General features: G+C 52.3%; 2 protein-coding genes and 1 long non-coding RNA gene across 3 annotated transcripts; 2 read left to right on the forward strand and 1 right to left on the reverse strand.

Moving 5' to 3' along the window:
• The first annotated feature begins 962 nt into the window (after positions 1-962).
• Positions 963-2,593, forward strand: LOC310891181. Its single transcript, XR_014577471.1, has 2 exons — positions 963-1,440; positions 2,258-2,593. It is a non-coding gene; the product is annotated as an uncharacterized lncRNA (long non-coding RNA).
• A 2,718-nt stretch (positions 2,594-5,311) lies between these two features.
• LOC310891180 (olfactory receptor 14C36-like) lies at positions 5,312-7,056 on the reverse strand. The gene has a single exon (XM_083853458.1). It carries the CDS (start codon positions 6,512-6,514, stop codon positions 5,525-5,527), a length of 990 nt encoding a protein of 329 aa, XP_083709584.1. The 5' UTR covers positions 6,515-7,056; the 3' UTR covers positions 5,312-5,524.
• Positions 7,057-12,308: 5,252 nt separating this feature from the next.
• Positions 12,309-13,718, forward strand: LOC310891182 (olfactory receptor 14C36-like; the record flags this gene model as incomplete). The annotated part of the gene is made up of 1 exon (XM_083853459.1): positions 12,309-13,718. Exon 1 carries the CDS (start codon positions 12,786-12,788, stop codon positions 13,716-13,718), a length of 933 nt encoding a protein of 310 aa, XP_083709585.1. The 5' UTR covers positions 12,309-12,785.
• Positions 13,719-17,291: the final 3,573 nt, after the last annotated feature.

The following is a 17,291-nucleotide window of genomic DNA, read 5'->3' on the forward strand; positions in this document are numbered from 1 at the left end:
AGCACCTGGTGGGTATATTTCACTCTGTCCGCCATAAGACTTGGGAGGCTGAGGTTCTAAATCCATGTATGGACGCACCGTAACCTGCGCAGCAGGAAGGGATGGATCAGAGCGGAGACACTCAATTTCACATCTGGCAGGCACTGGTGAGCCTCAGAGAAGGCCGAGAGCCTCTGCTGCCGCTTGTGGGTCACGCCGTGTCCCGGGGGCAGCTGCTAGCCCAGCACTACCATAACTGGTCCAAGCTGTTCTGTGAAAGCTTTGGTATCCAGCCAGCAGCAACTGGCGTGTGCTTGCAACTGTGCCCAGAATATGGTTCAAGGAGGAGCAGTTCCTTGTAGTCACACTGTCCTGCTTTCTTTCTAAAGGGGTGGTTAGAGAGACTGTGCCGAAGGAGGTGCTTTGGCAAGGAAGCGGTCGCACGCTGCCACTCTCTGACAAACGAACAGGGGCAACACAGGCAACTGCCACACCAGGTAAAGGCTGTTTCTTGGTCATCCACTGTCACCAACCAGAACCAGCATGCGTGTGCAGGTCCTTGCCCTGGTACCCGCTCTTGCACCTCATGTCAGCAGCCAAACCCAAGAGTGTCAGTAGGCAGCAAGTGTTGCAGAGGAGGGCAGGAGTGGCTCCCTGAGGATGGCTGTCTTCCCCGGGCTGTGACAGCATGTGAGAGCAGTGCAGCGGAGAGACGCTCACAAAGCTCTGTGGCTGTGGCTAGAGAGGGGTCACCTCCCAGCGCACCCAGTTCCCAGGGATTTTGGAACTTTGCTCTTGGGGGAACAAGGCCGTCAGAAGCCCACTGAGCAGACAATGGGAAACGGGACCCCTCCTGTGAACTGAGGCCCAGAGTGATGCCCTGACTCAGTACAGATGGGGCACTGCCTCACTGGCACTCCTGGGCTCCCGAATTTTGTTCAGTTTTGTCCCTAAGGCTCCGAGTGTGCCTCGAGCAGCGAAGGTGGGCAAGCACCTAAGAACTTTTAGAACTCCAAAGAGCTGGGGGAGCAAACCTGAGACACTGGGCCCTCAGCATTATGGCAGGGAAAACAAAGGATGGAGGGAAAACAAAGCTGAGAGGCAAAAGGGAGGCTCCAGAGTGCCTTGAGTTGCAGTGCCTTTGGCAGATTCCCCAGCTTCTGCTGAACCTCAGGAAGAATTGCGGCCTGAGGATTTTCACTTGCTCAAAGATGCTAACCAAATGAAACAGAACACTTCCTGGCAATGCCAGACCTCCTGTGAGATTACCAGTAGTGCACAGGACACAGCAATGTCCACAATTGTTCTTGCAGGCGTGGATGGGGAGAACAATGCAAACACCGCAAAGCCCCAGAATTTCCGAAGTTACTGCATAGAAGGCGCTGTGGCATTCTTGGTTCCCCTCCTGCTTGTGACAGTTGCGTGCTGCGTGCTTATCCGGCGTTGGAGGCAGAAAAATCAGTGAGTTGTTGTTCCCCCGCTCCCTCTCCTCCTCTCCCCCTCCCAAATTCGTTACCGTATCTTTGTCAACATTATTATGTGGCTGCTGCCAGCCAGGAAGCAGTTGTCGTTAGCGTATTGTGAAGTGAGCAGTTAGTTTTTGACCAGACTCTTCTGAAATTTCTGCTGTCCAGTGCTTTAGGTGGCCTCTAATTCCTGGGCATTCTGTTCTGGAGCCCATTTTTCTGTTGCTGGTCTTAGCGAAGCTTGGCCCTTCCGCAGCAAGAGCAGAGCCAGGGACAGCCGTAGGCAAAGCGAGGTCAGGAAGAGAAATGCAGGAGCTGAGAGAGGGTGCCATCAGAGAGAGAAGCGCAGCAGTGCCAGTTCCCCCCCAGCACAAGGCACCCTGTTCTGGGATGCCCTGAATTGCAGGTGTCCGCCTCAGCCAAGGTGTGCCAGCTACTGGGAGCATGGGGATGAGCCCTGCCAGCTGCGGGCATTGCCTTGGAGAGGGGCAGTCGGTGTGTCACAGCCGCACCTGAGCGCTGCCAGCATGCGTGTCCTCAGCACACACAGAGCTTGTGTGTTTAATTACACATCCCAAAGAGCGGATGGGCAGCACCTCACCGAACAGGGAGCCGAGGCCGTCACCTTGTTGGGCCAGGGCCAGGGCCAGGATGTGGAGGGGAGCAGAGTCCCAGCCGAGGGCACAGGGCACCCTGTTTTCTGCACAGAGCACTGTGTGCCCACAGCTCACGCACAGCCGGGTGCCTGCACCCTGCTGCCTCGCACCCGCCTGGCACCGCAGCACGGCCTCAGCAAGTTCCTCTCTCCGCAGGCGCCTCGCCGCAGCCCAGGCAGCCCAGACTGACACCCGCAGCCGCTCCGTGAGCCCCTACAGGCGGCCTGACCACCGTGGTACGCCTGAGAGCCAGGCCCGACGCCAGCGGCCACCATCAGTGCCTGGAAGACCGGCCTGCCTGCCACCAGCCCGGCCTCCACGGCCCCCACGCACGGCAGCAGACCAATGGAAGGCACGCGACCGGCCCAGTATCCCCCAGTCCTCGTGGGCACAGACATCACCTCCACAGCCCCCTCCACCCTCTTCCAAGGGCTGGGGCAGGCCGCCCCGGGATGCAGCCTTGGCCACACTTTCAATAAACATTGAATAATACAGCACAGCAGTCCGGGTCTTATGTACAGCAACACCCAGGAACCCACAGCAGGACTTTGTGACTGATCGAGAAGTAACCCTGAGGGTCCTCGGTGCTGGGGGTCAGCCAGACTGTGCCCACCATGCAGGGAACGCAGGGGAAGGGAGCTGGGGAGCAGCACAGCAGGAGCAGACAGAAGGGCTGTGAGCGCGGCAGCGACCCTGCACAGCGCTCACCCGAGAACCCCCTGCTCAAACTGGCAGTGCCGCAGCCACACACAAGCCCGGGCCCTTCCTGATCCTGGGCCGAGGCCAGGCTCCCCACAGCCAGCCCTCCTCAGGTCCTGACACTGCACGGATGGCCGATTTTGGCCAGGGCGCCCCATGCCAACGCTCCTACGGCTCAGCTCTCCTCAAGGAGTACAAGAAAAAATTCCTAACTCTTTGGAGTCAGGGCTGGGATTGCCACACGCTGGCACAAGCAACTGGGGCCAGAAGCCGAAGGAGAGAAGGCTCTCAGTTAACAGTTAATGGGTGCATGTTTAATGGTTGGACCTGATGATCTCAGAGATCTTTTCCAACCTAAGTGATTCCATGATTCTATCATGCTCTGAAAGCTTTTGCTTTGAGGTGAACAAGTGCAAGGGCGGTCTTCTCAGAGATGCCCATTTGGGTATCATTTCAGCTCCTTCCAGGTGTTTGCTGTGAATAGGCCATAGCTCAGAATGCAAAAATGAAACAGGAAATTGCAAAGTTGAAAAGAGGTGAAAAATGAAGGTAAGGGCCCTTCTACAATTTCTGCTGCAGCAATTAAATCTCTGTACCTAAGCCTGGCAGCGAGGCTGCTGCACCAGTCCCAGGCCTGAATATTGATCCTCTGGTGATGCCAACCACCCCACCTCATACCCTGTGTGCTGCATGGTTGCTGCAGAGGGTCTGGGACCTGGGCAGGAGCCCCAAGAGGACACAAGCGTCCATGGTGATGCTCAGAGGATCTGTGAATGTGAGTGTGTGAATCTAGAGAGTGTGTGCGTGTGTTCTTTCAGCTCTGGTGACGTTTATGGTGGTGGGACATCTCCATCCCCAAGGGCGGGGCAGCCATTCCACCTCTGGGCTCTCAGTGTCCAGATCAGCTTTGCGGTTTTTTTTTTATTTTTTTTTTTTCTGGGCAGGGAGGAGGGCCTGCAGCCTTGCAAGACCAACAGCGTTGGGTTTTGGTCTTCAGCTGAAGTCCCAGTTCCCTTAGCCCAACTAGTTAAGTGGTAAGCAAAAGAGCAGCAAGGACTCAAAGGGTTCCATGGAGTAATATGACGATACCAAAGAAAGCCAGGACAGGGAGAGACAATCAAGCATTGGGAATTTCTGTTATTTCTTGGGTTGTGGAGTAATGAATTCATGACCTCATCCCCATGGCCTTAATGGCAGAAGTTCTGATGGCTTGGAAAGGAGACCAGGGTTTGCTCCAGGGATGGTGTTTGGACTGCAGGGAATGACAGGGAGGTGCCTCAATCCCCCTTATCCCAGCATTTCTGGGAGCTGCTCCTTCCCACTCCCTGGAGCTGCCCCTGCTGGGAGCTGTGTCTCTGTGCCCACGTCTTCTCCCTGTCTGTGCTCCCAGACCCCATCCCACCCGCTGTGTGCTCAGCTCTGCCCTGCAGACTCCCCTAGCAGCAGGGCATGGTCCAGGAGCACTGCTGTTTATGCAGGGGTTATGCAGCAGGTGAGAGCAACCCTGCTAAACCTGGAAAGTTGCTATAGGTTCTCTAAGGCTCGGGTGTTTTCTTCGGATACTTCCAGATTTTTTCACCTCTCAGTGGAAGAGGTCTGGAGATTCAGCACCGTGTTCAGAACTGAGAGTTCCCATCTCAAAATTCTCACCTCACCAGCCAGCAGTAGAAAACAAAAAGCACACTCTCCTCCCCTTTCAGGTACACAGTGCCTCAATCTTCTTCAAAAATCCACTCATAAATGTTCTGAGGGTGGTGATGTGGAGCTGTGAGGAGCCTGTGCCATGCAGCAGCCTCTGGACAGCAGAAGGACCTTGCAGTGACCCTACGCTGGCTGTGCTCGTCAGGCTGGGAAGCTGACCTAGCCAGGTGGGTATCACTACTGCTCACAGAGCCCACCAGGGCTCTATGGAGGTGAAAAGTGCTTGGAGGGACTTCGGAGCATTTCCAAGGGCATTAGATATTCCAGGCGTGCCTCTAGATCCAGGCAGTGATACACCAGTGAGAGTGATGTGAATCCCTCTCCAGCCTCCCCTCCCTCTGCTGGGTCCCCACTGCCTCCCCAGTGACCACAGAGTCCCTGTTTGCCTGTGGATACCTGGAACGAGTGATTTTCATAGAAGTGAGCACACCTGGAGTGATCTCTCACTTTGTGGAGAGCCATTCACTGCCCACCTGAGGCACACGTGTCCCCTGCAGATTCCCTCTTTTCCCATATTGTCCTCCTGATGGATGGGTGTCTTCCATGCCATTTGGGGAAACCCTGGATATGTCCCCCAGTGGCACTCACCATCTCCACTGCCACTAGTCACCGTCACATAAATCCTAAATCCAAACCTGTCACTAGCAGGTCATGACGAGACAATGAGTTTTGTGCTCCCAAATACATGGAAAAAAAGGACCTTTTGGGGTCCTATTAGTTTTGGCACCAGCTTTGGAAGAAGAGCCCAGCCCAGTGCCTATGAGAGAGCCCAGTTTACTACAGAGATGGTGCAAAAAGTCAGGTCTGAGCCCATGTTAGACAGACTTTTCCACAGCCTCCAGGTGCAAAAGAGCAGGTCCATTCCTCAGATGTAGTGAGACAAATCCAATCATTTGTGTGGGAGAATGATAAGGAGAAATAACAACAGTAATGCAGTGAATAAACAAAGCTCTGGCCCAGTATGGCGTTTGCAGGGAACAATTTCTGGAGACAGATGGGAAGCTTTAGCTCTTAAAAAAATGTCTATGGCATCACTTTCCTAATGGCATCCTTGATCTCCTGGTTCCTCATGCTGTAGATGAGGGGGTTCAGTGCTGGAGGCACCACCGAGTACAGAAATGACACCACCAGATCCAGGGATGGGGAGGATATGGAGGGGGGCTTCAGGTTTGCAAACACAACATTACTGACAAACAGGGAGACCACAGCCAGGTGAGGGAGGCACGTGGAAAAGGCTTTGTGCCGGCCCTGCTCAGAGGGGATCCTCAGCACAGCCCTGAAGATCTGCACATAGGACAGCACAATGAAAACAAAACATGCCAAAGCAAAAGAGGCACTAACCACAACAAGCCTGACTTCTCTGAGGTAGGAGTCCAAGCAGGAGAGTTTGAGGATCTGGGGGATTTCGCAGAAAAATTGGTCCACAGCATTGCCTTGGCAGAGAGGAAGAGAAAATGTACTGGAAGTGTGCAGGAGAGCATTGAGAACCCCACTGCCCCAGGCAGCTGCTGCCATGGTGGCACAGGCTCTGCTGCCCAGGAGGGTCCCGTAGTGCAGGGGCTGGCAGATGGCCACGTAGCGGTCGTAGGCCATGATGGTGAGAAGGGAACATTCCTCTCCAGTGAAGAAGAGAAAGAGAAAGAGCTGCGCAACACATCCCCAGTAGGAAATGGCCCTGGTGTCTCTCAGGGAGTTGACCATGGATTTGGGGAGAGTGGTGGAGATGAAGCCCAGGTCAAGGAGGGTGAGGTTGAGGAGGAAGAAGTACATGGGGGTGTGGAGGCGGTGGTCGCAGGCTACGGCGGTGAGGATGAGGCCGTTGCCCAGGAGGGCAACCAGGTAGATGCCCAGGAAGAGCCCGAAGTGCAGGAGCTGCAGCTCCCGCGTGTCTGCGAATGCCAGCAGGAGGAACTTGGTGATGGAGCTGCTGTTGGACATCTGCTGTCTCTGGGCCCAGGGCTCTTTCCAAGGAGGAAAAGACAGGGACAAGTTAGGACAGAAATCTCTGCTCATACCAAGCCATTTCTCTTTGACTCTCCCCTCGCACAGTTTTTTCTTCTTGGTAGGACCTTCTTGCAATTCCCTGGTTTGTGCTGGCCGAATGTGCCATGAGGAGCAGGGTCTCTGCCCGACGGCTCCCAAGGGGGCGGTTATGCTCTAACTCCGAGGGCACGTGGGAGCATGGGGGATGCAGGGGCCACAACTGATATTTAGTCTCTCCAGGAAAATCACACTGACCACAGGAGGGTTTGCCATCAATTGCCCACCCGAATCCAAGGAAACTCGGTTTCAGAGAGGATTTTTAGACAGACTGTATTTTATAAGGCCTTCCCTGTCCCCCTACATCTCACATGGGGTGTCTTCTCTGGAATCAGAAATCCTCAGCACTTCTGCTTCTCCCAGGTTGAACAGCCACAAGTACTGAGAGGCAAAAGCATTTGTGGTGCAGAGCGAGGCGAGCTGGTCTGTCCTTCGGTATGCCTCCCAGCTTCCCTCTGCTTGCTCCTCTTTGAGAAGAAGGGGGAACACATGCCTCTGTTACCCTGAGAGGAAAGCAGACGCTGCTGAGAGCTCTGATGGGATGAACTGCAGATCGTTGCCAGGACTGGCCAAGTCCCAGACGTCTGGGACACCTCATTGCCATGGCCACATCCGCATGGGCAGTGCCCAACCTACCACCGCAACTCCCCACCCCAGCCCTGAGAGCACAAACAAGAGCAGCACAGGCAGCGGGAGGGAAAAGAGGAGACAAAGCGATGGGCTGGCCGAGAGAGGGGAGCAGGGAGGCTGCAGGCACTCAGGAAAGCCTCCCCCTTTGCCAGCTGCGCACACCTCCCAGCTGGTGGCATTGCAGGGCAGCCCCTCTCTGTCCCTTTGCTCTGCCAAAGGAAACGGGCACGTGACAGGAGAGAGGCACCTCTGCTGTGCTGGAGCTGGGGCTTCTCCTGACCTGGAAGCCCTGGAAGTGAGAGCAGAGGCTTTGCTGGCTGGGAGAGGAGAGCAGGGGGCTGGCTCAGAGCAAGGGGGCTGCACTGCAGGAGGTGACAGGCAGCAGGTAAAATCCACCCTTCCCAGCAGTTCTGACACTAGTTCCTTCCCACTGCCCACCCATGCTGCTGGCTGGCGCTGTCCCTGCCAGGATCTGTTTCCCTGCCACCATCTCAGCTCCCTGTCCAAGCTCCCAGACCGCATCCTAAGTGCTGCATGCTCAGCTCTGCCCTGCAGGTACCTCCCCGGGACAGGGCACTGCACAGGGACGGCTTGGTGCTTGCAGGCACTAAACAGCAGGTCAGACCAGCCCTGATGAAACTGGGAAGGTGATGCTAGCATTATTTCCAGGTTGGTGGGTGGTGAAGGCGTTTCCTAATATTCTTTGTTGTCCTCATGATGGCGGTGTAAGAGCCTCAGCCCCTTTTCTAAACCTCACAGCTCTATTTTGGTTCCCATCAAGAGAAACAAGTGAAAACTGAAAGCACAGCTACAAGGGAAGCACAGAGTCAAGCAGGAAAGGCTGCCTCGATCATACTTACAAAAAGTCCTCTTGGAAATGTGCTGTGGGTGAGCTGAAGCTCTGAGCAGATCCATAATCTATGGGAAGTGCAAATTTAGGGCATCCGTCTGTGCACTACATCCCTATTGCCCTGCAGCCAGAGACTTACCATATGAGTGGGTGTCAAGGTTCCTCCCACAGTGAGCTCTAAATTGTATTCCAAGTTCAGAAAGCTTTTAATCTCTGGCTGTCTCCTCTTCCATTGCCCCCTCCAGGCAGTGTCCCCAGCCCTGCTGCAATGTGCAGAGGAGCTGCTCCTGGGCAGAGCTGTCTCTGCAGAGTTGCCAACTTGACAGGAACTCCCTCTGTCCCAGGAGCCTGGCTGAGATCAGGAGCAGCTGCCCAGCCCAAGGCATCATTTTCTCTCCTCTCCATGCTCCCCCCACACTTGCTTGAGCTGTCCCTGGAGCTTTTCTTGTTGTGAGACAGTGACAGGCAACCATCTCCTTTACCCAGGATGAGAGAAGGGAGTCAGCTGATTCAGTATTGCAGGTTTGTAGGCTTGTAGACTGCTATTTCCCATATTGACCACAAACCCACTCCCAGGTTGGAGTCATCTTACCTCGGTTCAGGAGTGCACAGAATAGGCACCTGCATGTGCACAAAATAGGCACCTGCATGTGAACTGCATGTCTTAGCTCCCATTGGAATTAATTGAAATGGAGGCCACCAACTCCTGATAAACTTTGAGGCGCCAGAGGTGGTCCAAGATATAAGCAGGTAACTGCAAGCTGAGGTGGACCGATGTGGAGAGGCAGGGCACTGTATGAGGGTGTCGTCCTGGAGCCTTGTGGGGAATGTCTTCTGCCAACTGAAATGACAGCAGGTGTCCAAGCTGAGGATAACTGACCAAGTTCCTGCTCAGTATGTTCGCAGAAGCCCATTGCAGTACTCAGCTGACTCAGTGGAAGGGAGCTCACAGAATCACAGAATAGTTTGGGTTGGAAAGGTCCCTAAAGATCATATAATTTCTTTGAAATTATATCATATAAGAATTTCTTTGAAAGATATTCCCCTGCCATGAGAAGGGACACCTTTCACTAGACCAGGTTGCTCAAAGCCCCATCCAACCTAGCCTTGAACACTTCTAGGGATGGGGCATCCACAACTTCCCTGGGCAACCTCTTCCAGTACCTCACCACCCTCAGAGTAAAGAACTTTTTTCTAATGTCTAATCTACCCTCTTTCAGTTTAAAACCATCACCCCTTGTCCTATCACTACACTCGCTGATGAAAAGTCCCTCCCCAGCTTTCCTGTAGGCCCCCTTTAGGTACTGGAAGGCTGCTATAAGGTCTCCCCAGAGCCTTCTCTTCTCCAGGCTGAAGAACCCCAACTCCCTCAGCCTGTCTTCATAGAATAGGTGCTCCAGCCCCTTGGTCATCTTTGTGTCCCTCCTCTGGACTCGTTCTAATATGTCATGTCATTCTTATACTGGGGACCCCGGAGCTGAATGCAGTACTCGAGGTGTGGCCTCACCAGAGCCGAGTACAGAGGAACTTCCTGAGTCCTGCTGGCCACACTATTCCCGATACAAGCCAGGATGCTGTTGGCCTTTCTGGTCACCTGGCTCCTATTCAGCAGGCTATTGATAAAAACCCCTAGGTCACTTTACAACTGGCAGCTTTCCAGCCACTCTGCCCCCAGCCCGTAGCGCTGCATGGGGTTATTGTGCCCCAAGTGAAGCTGAAGGCTCCCATGAGAACTGGTCTTGCTGAAAAAGACTGAGACAAAGGCGGCAGTAAGCACCTCAGCCTTTTCCTCATCCCTTGTCACTATATTTCCTTCCACATCCAATAAAAGATGAAGATTCTCCTTAGTCCTCCTTTTTTGTTTATGTATTTAAAAAAACATTTATTTTCTTTAACAGCAATAACAGACTGAGTTCCAGTGACCTACCCCTTCTTCCAGCAGTCATAAACACTCCTTTTCTTCCTGAGATCTAGCCTCAACTCTCTGTTCAGCCAGGCCTGTCTTATTCCACGCCGGCTCATCTTTTGGTACATGGGAACAGCCTACTCCAAGAACAATGTTGTGGTGCAACAGGTCCCCCAGAAGGAGATTGGATCCAACCATGGCTTTGTGTTTCAAGGAACCATCAGGGAGCATGGAGTCCTTGTCAATAAAGGCAGGAAGATGTTCAGGTGAGAGCAATGTGGGAAAGAAGGGTGAATGTCTACATCCAACAGGGAAAGAGGCACAGGTTTGGGAATCCATAGAACAGCCTGGTGTGGAGAGGATCAAGGGCTGTGGCAAGGCTAAAAGCCCCCACAGAGCCAAGGTCTTTGTCTCCTTGTCTATGGCTGTTGTCTCTGCCACTGAGTCTTATGAGAAGACGTCTTAGCCTTCAAGCTCTTGGGCCTCATTGCCTCCTCACCCCCACCTGTGAACCAGGAAAGTGTTGTACCAGTGTCCTGCACTTGGCAATGTGCATTCCCATATCATATTGCCCTAGGAAGAGCACACAGACACATGTGAGGGACAGGATCTCCCTTCCCAGGGGCCAGGGGTCCAGGTTTGGCCATCATGCTTGGTGAAACACATCCATGTTTTCTAAGCATCAGAGCCACTTTGGCATTGTCTTCTTGTCATCACTTCCTCCAATTTTCTGCTCTAATGAACTCCAGGGAATCTTTGTCAGTAATGGCCCTCAGTGGGACACTCCAAGAAACTTTGGAGTTCACATCTGACTTGGACTTGAGAGATTTCTTGAAACTCCTCTCAGTGCCTGAGGTTCATGGGCTCATCACCAAACACACCAGAGAAGTCATTAAAATGACCTGGGAGGAGACTGGGCCTCTGCTCCTGAGCTGGACTGGGCTCCTGGGACAGAGAAAATTCCTGGCAAGTGGGCAGCTCTTAAGAAACAAAGCTCTGCCCAGGAGCAGCTCCTCTGCAAAGGGTGGCAGGGCTGGGGTCACTGCCTGCAGGTGAGAAGGGGAGAGGAGAGAGTGAAAGAGAGGTTAGGGGCAGGCTGGAGTGGGAGGATGCTGAGATGTCGCTAGAGGAGAAATCATTACCACCCTTGGCATGGTAAACCTCTGGCTACAGGGCTGTAACTGCCCCTCGAAGGGTCTACAAATCTGTGTGTAACTCAGACCCCATCAGGTATTTCAGAAGGACTGCCAGGGGGTCTTATTAAAAATATGTAAAGGGCTGTGAAGCTGGGGGGCAGGCAAGGGTGCCCAGGGTGCTGTGGGGAGAAGTTGTGGGTGGAAGCCCCGCCCCCCCCGGCAGGGCAGGGCAGGGTCCTGCTGCTTTCAACAAGGTGTTGTGTGTCTCTACTTGCGTTTGTTATTCACCGTGGTGACAAGGATGTTCAGAGGACTGAAGCACCTCTCCCGTGGAGACAGGCTGGGTTATTCAGCCTGCTGAAAAGAAGGTTCTGGGGAGACCTCATTGCAGCCTTCCAGTACCTAAAGGGGACCTACAGGAAAGCTGAGGAGGGACTGTTTGTCAGGGGGTGTAGTGACAGAACAAGGGGTAGTGACTTTAAACTAAAAGAGGATAGATTTGGAGTAGATATAAGGAAGAAATTCTTTGCTATGATGGTGGTGAGTCAGTGGAACAGGTTGTACAGAGAAGTTGCTGATGCCACATCCCTGGGAGCATTCAAGGCCAGGTTGGGTGGAATTTTGAGCAGCCTGGTCTACTGGAAGGCCCATGGCAGGGAGGTGGAATTATGTGGGTCTTCCAACCTAAAACATTCTATGATTCTTCTATGTTTTTCCCCAAAAAAGCCCCCCTCGTTTTCTCTCCCACCCAGCAAAGCCTCTGCCCTTAAGGCCATGGGGACTGAGGCATAAGCTGCCTCCTCTGCAGCCTGAGCCCCAGTAGAGTAGACGCTCCCGAATGTCCATCTGTCCCTCCCTGGCCTTGCGTCCCTCCCCTGGCAGGAGCATTGTGACAGTTCTCCTTCTCTCTCCACTCAGTTGTCCTGCTGCTGTTCTCCTCAGATTGTCTGGGGACAGAGAAGCTCAGCTGCAGCTCAGGCATGCATCTTGCAGGTCCTGCCATACAGAAGTGTCCATGCAATCAAGGTGTCCAAGTTCCCTTCTAACCTGTGGGGCTCAGCAATGCAGTCCTTGGGTTGGGGATGAAGCTGACTTTCTATTAAGGAGAATTTTGAAGAAATGCTATTTAAAATTGCACAGCTCCCATCACTGCCTAATTCCCTTTCAGGGGAACACCTGAGTGTGATCATGAACTAGCTTAAAGAGTTGCCAGCACAAGGCAGTTGAGACCAAGACAGATGGGGAGACTCTCCTCACTCTGCACTAAGATTCTGTCCCATTGCCTCCCAGGAATACTAATATAGCACTTGCAGCAGCATGGTGGAAATGCCAAGGATGTCTACCTGCAAAAAACACTCCTCAGGTTTGACCAGGGCAACAGGAACAAAAGAAACAAAACATAGTCCCCACAGCGTAGATCTGCAGTCTGGTGAGTTGGGAGCAGCAATACTGCAAAGGTCTTTGATGTCATAAGTGTATTTAACCAGAAATCACTCCCGGCTCCAATGTTCTTGCTGCAAAGCAGGATGGACTTCTCTAGAGCCCACAGCAGAGTCCCCTACTCACCACTGCACCCTCAGGAAGCAATAATTCAGAACTCCATCCAGGCAGTTGGATGAAGTTCTTCCTGAAAGGACAGAGGCTGTGAGAAATGGATTAGTCTGTCCTCACTTGTCATTGACTTTTCCTCCTTGGACAGGCACCCATGGTCAGAAACAGCAAATGTCCAACAGCAGCTCCATCACCGAGTTCCTCCTGCTGGCATTCGCAGACACGTGGGAGCTGCAGCTCCTGCACTTCGGGCTCTTCCTGGGCATCTACCTGGCTGCCCTCCTGGGCAACGGCCTCATCCTCACCGCCGTAGCCTGCGACCACCGCCTCCACACCCCCATGTACTTCTTCCTCCTCAACCTCGCCCTCCTCAACCTGGGCTGCATCTCCACCACTCTCCCCAAAGCCATGGTCAACTCCCTGAGAGACACCAGGGCTATTTCCTACTCTGGATGCACTGCCCAGCTCTTTCTCTTTGCCTTCTTCATCACAGCAGAGTGTTGTCTCCTCACCATCATGGCCTACGACCGCTACGTGGCCATCTGCAAGCCCCTGCACTACGGGACCCTCCTGGGCAGCAGAGCCTGTGCCACCATGGCAGCAGCTGCCTGGGGCAGTGGGGTTCTCAATGCTCTCCTGCACACTGCCAATACGTTTTCTCTTCCTCTCTGCCAAGGCAATGCTGTGGATCAATTTTTCTGTGAAATCCCCCAGATCCTCAAGCTCTCCTGCTCAGACTCCTACCTCAGAGAAGCTGGACTTCTTGTGATTAGTGTCCTTGTTGACTTTGTATGTTTTATTTTCATCCTGGTGTCCTATGTGCAGATCTTCAGGGCCGTGCTGAGGATCCCCTCACAACAGGGATGGCACAAAGCTTTTTCCACGTGCCTCCCTCACCTGGCTGTGGTCTCCCTGTTTGTCAGCACTGGCATGTTTTCCTACCTGAAGCCCCCCTCCGTCCCCTCCCCATCCCTGGACCTGGTGATGGCAGTTCTGTACTCGGTGGTGCCTCCAGCACTGAACCCCCTCATCTACAGCATGAGGAACCAGGAGATCAAGGATGCCCTGAAGAAAACGAGGGAATGTACAGTATTTCAGTGTTAATAAAGTACTCTGCTGCTCATATGATTCCCAGAATTTCACATGAAAACCCAGGACTGTCTTTGTCCATAGTTTTTTTCTTTTCTTCCCATTTTTTCTTCGTTTTGTCTTTGTTTGCTTTCCTTCCATAGCGACCAGCACAGATGACCCCCAACACCTTTAAAAGTAGATTCCCAGCAGACCTTACTAACTACTTCTCTGAGCAGCCGGAAATCTGCTCTCCCAATATCCAAGGTCAATGTTTTGGTGGCAGTTTTTCTTCAACCACCAAAGATTTTAAAGTTGACTGCTTCACTCTTACTGTGGCCAAGACAGACACTAATCACCACTTCACCCATGAGACCATCTCTATTTAAAAGCAACACATACAGGAGGGCACCTTTCCTAGTCATCTCCCTTAATATCTGTACCAAGAAGTTATCAGTGTGAATTAGAAATTTCCTGGACCAGTTTGTATCAGCTGTATGGTATTCCCAGTTAACATCTGGCAAGTTGAAGTCACCCATAAGGACAAAGGCAGCTGATCTACAGATTTCCCCTCATTTCCTATAGAATAATTTTCTGATTGTCATCATGCTGGCTGAGTGGCCTATAGTAGACTCCCACAACACCACATGCTTTATTTGCTTTTCCCTTAGTCCTTACCCAGAGGCTCTCAACCATATCATCACCAACTGCAAGCCCTGTACAGTCCAGCCCCTCCATTACATACAGTGCCACCCCACCACCTGTCTGCCCTGCTTATTTCTCCTGAAGAGGCTATAACCATCCACTGCAGCATACCATTGTCCTGGTTTCAGCTGGGATAGAGTTAGTTTTCTTCCTAGTAGCTGGTATGGTGCCGTATTTTGGATTTAGGATGAGAATAATGCAGATAACCCAATGACATTTTCTTTGCTGCAGAGCAGAGCTTTTACTAAGTCAATGACTTAGCTTCTCTGGGGGGAGTTGTCTGGGGGGCTGCCACTGCTCAGGGATGGACTGGGCATTGGTCAGTGGCTGGTAAGCAATTCAGTTGTACTGTATATTCTTTTATCATTATTATTATTATTATTATCCCTTCTTTTTTTCTGTCCTATTAAACGGTCTTTATTTCAACCTATGAGTTTTACCTTTTTTTTTCTGATTCTTTCCCTGATCCCAATGAGGGGGATTGAGTGGTGCTGAGCTCCCTGGCAGGTTAAGCCACAACAATCAGTCACAGAACTCTTCCCACCAAGTTTTGTTTATGGCAATGATTTTGCAAGTGGGGGACTGAGCCAAAGTTTCTAGCTCCTCTTGCTTGTTTGTCATGCTGTGTACATTGGTGCAGAAACATTTCAATTGTAATTTATTGTACCCAGCACCTTGTGGAGCAGATTGAAGGACCACACTAGCACACAGTCCCTCAAATTCTGGTGTGCCATCCCATAGATTATGACTGGTAAGCCTGATTTTATCCCTTTCCCCCTTCAAATCTAGTTTAAATCTAGCTTAAATCCAATTTAAAGGACATGTTAAATGTACAGCCCACAGTGAAGAAACATAGACTTACCTCTACCTAAGGCACATGACTCCATTTCCTCAGCTAAATACCTCCACAGGCTGCCCTGAATATAACAAGCAGGGAGAAGGTTCAGTTGTCCTACATGTGTGCATCTGCTTCCATTTCACCTGCCAAAGGGATTTCCCACCAGGCCCCAGATGCTGCCCTGACTCCCAAAAATACTGCATTAGAGCTTGCAGATACCTGCAAATATCTTGGATCACCTCTGGCACTGAGTTTGTGTTTGATCAGCTCACTTCTACTCTACAATATCTATTATTTACCGTGGAAGGTTAGACAAGAGTATTTTGTGCACGCTCGAGGAGAGGCCAGATAAATGCCTGAGGGGGGTGGTGATACAGTGAAAGTCATGTCATGGTCCTCTGCTCCTGAGTTGGGCTGGGCTCCTGGGATGCTTTGCCCAGCAGCAGCTCCTCTGCACCACGCAGCAGGGCTGGGGGCACTGCCTGCAGGAGATGAGGGGGCAAGAAGGAGAGAGGTGTTAAAGGCTGAGTGGAGTGCAAGAACAGGGCAATCCCAGACATGAGGACAGGCTGGGTGAAGGGCTCATCGAGAGCAGCCCTGAGGAGAAGGACTTGGGGGTTCTGGTAGATGAAAAGCTCGACATGAGCCAGCAGTGAGTGCTTGAAGTCCAGAAGGGCAACTGCATCCTGAGCAGCATCAACAGAGGGGTGACCAGCAGGTGAAGGGAGGGGATTGTCCCGCTCTGCTCTGCTCTTGTGAGACCCCACCTGAAGTCCAGGTCAGGATCCCCCAGTACAAGAAGGATGCGGACCTGTTAGAACGGGTCCAGAGGAGTTCCACGAAGATGATCAGAGGAGTGGAGCACCTCTCCTATGGAGAAAAGCTGAGAGCTGGGGATGTTCAGCCTGGAGAAGAGAAGGCTTCGGGGTGACCCCATTGCAGCTTTTCAGTACTTAAAGGGTATTTAGATGGAGAGTGACTCTTTGCTCAATCAGATAATGACAGGGAATGGTTTTAAACTAAAAGAAGGGAGATTTAGATTAGATATTAGGAGGAAATTCTTTACTTGGAGGGTGGTGAGGCACTGGAACAGGTTGCCCAGAGAAGTTGTGGATGCTCCATCCCTGGAGGTGTTCATGGCTAGGTTGGACAAGGCTCTGGGCATCCTGATCTAGTGGGTGGCATCCCTGCCTATGGCAGGGGTATGTAACTAGATGGTCTTTAAGGTCGACAGGGGAGGTTCAGGCAGGATATCATGAAGAGGTTCTTCACCGAGAAGGGTGGTTGCACATGGGAACAGGCTCCCCAGGGACATGGTCACGGCACCAAGCCTGTCAGAGTTTAAGAAGCGTTTGCCCTGTGCTTTTAGTCATACGGTCTGAATTTCTGGGTAGACCTGTGTGGAGCCAGGAGTTGGACTCAATGGTCCTTATGGGTCCCTTCCAACTTGGGATATTCAGTGATTTTACTTAAAGTGCATCTTGTTCATACTCTGTAATTTCCAGTCATTTCTGCTGTTGGACTTCCTATAACATGCAACTCCGATCACGAGTTACAACAATTTGAAAGTACATCCGTCATAATCTCCATCCCTGGTCCCTTCAGACCAGGCTACAGAATTTAACATTGCAATGACCTCCTCCCATCACCCCTGCTCCATCCAGTGTCTATTGGCCACAGCCTCTTAGAGGTGTACCTCCTCCGGCATGGCCTTATCCATAAGCCACAGTCCCTTCAGAAGTCTACCTGCTGTGTTGAGGACTTACCCATGGCCACAGATGCTCTGAGGTCTTCTGCCATGGCCTTATGCACGGGCACAGACACTGCAAGGTGTACCTACTACGACATGGACTTCTCCATGGCCACAGATGCCTCGAGGCATACTTTGCTCTGGAGTGGACTTGTCCATGGACACAGATGCTTTGGGTTGTGCGTGCTGCCATGTGGAATCACCCACAGGTCACAGTTCCTCTGACTCAAGTTCACACTGGAGTTCCAGCCTGTCCAGTACAAGCAGCACAGGAACAGCAGCAGTGCCCTGGCCATCCACCAGTCCGGGCACATGG

This window comes from Anser anser, assembly GCF_964211835.1.
Source record: "Anser anser genome assembly, contig: HAP1_SCAFFOLD_50, whole genome shotgun sequence".
Classification (NCBI taxonomy): domain Eukaryota; kingdom Metazoa; phylum Chordata; class Aves; order Anseriformes; family Anatidae; genus Anser; species Anser anser.

Coding starts and splice junctions, on each gene's coding strand:
- LOC310891180 (XM_083853458.1), bottom strand. CDS start 6,514: ATGAGCAGAGATTTCTGTCCTAACTTGTCCCTGTCTTTTCCTCCTTGG.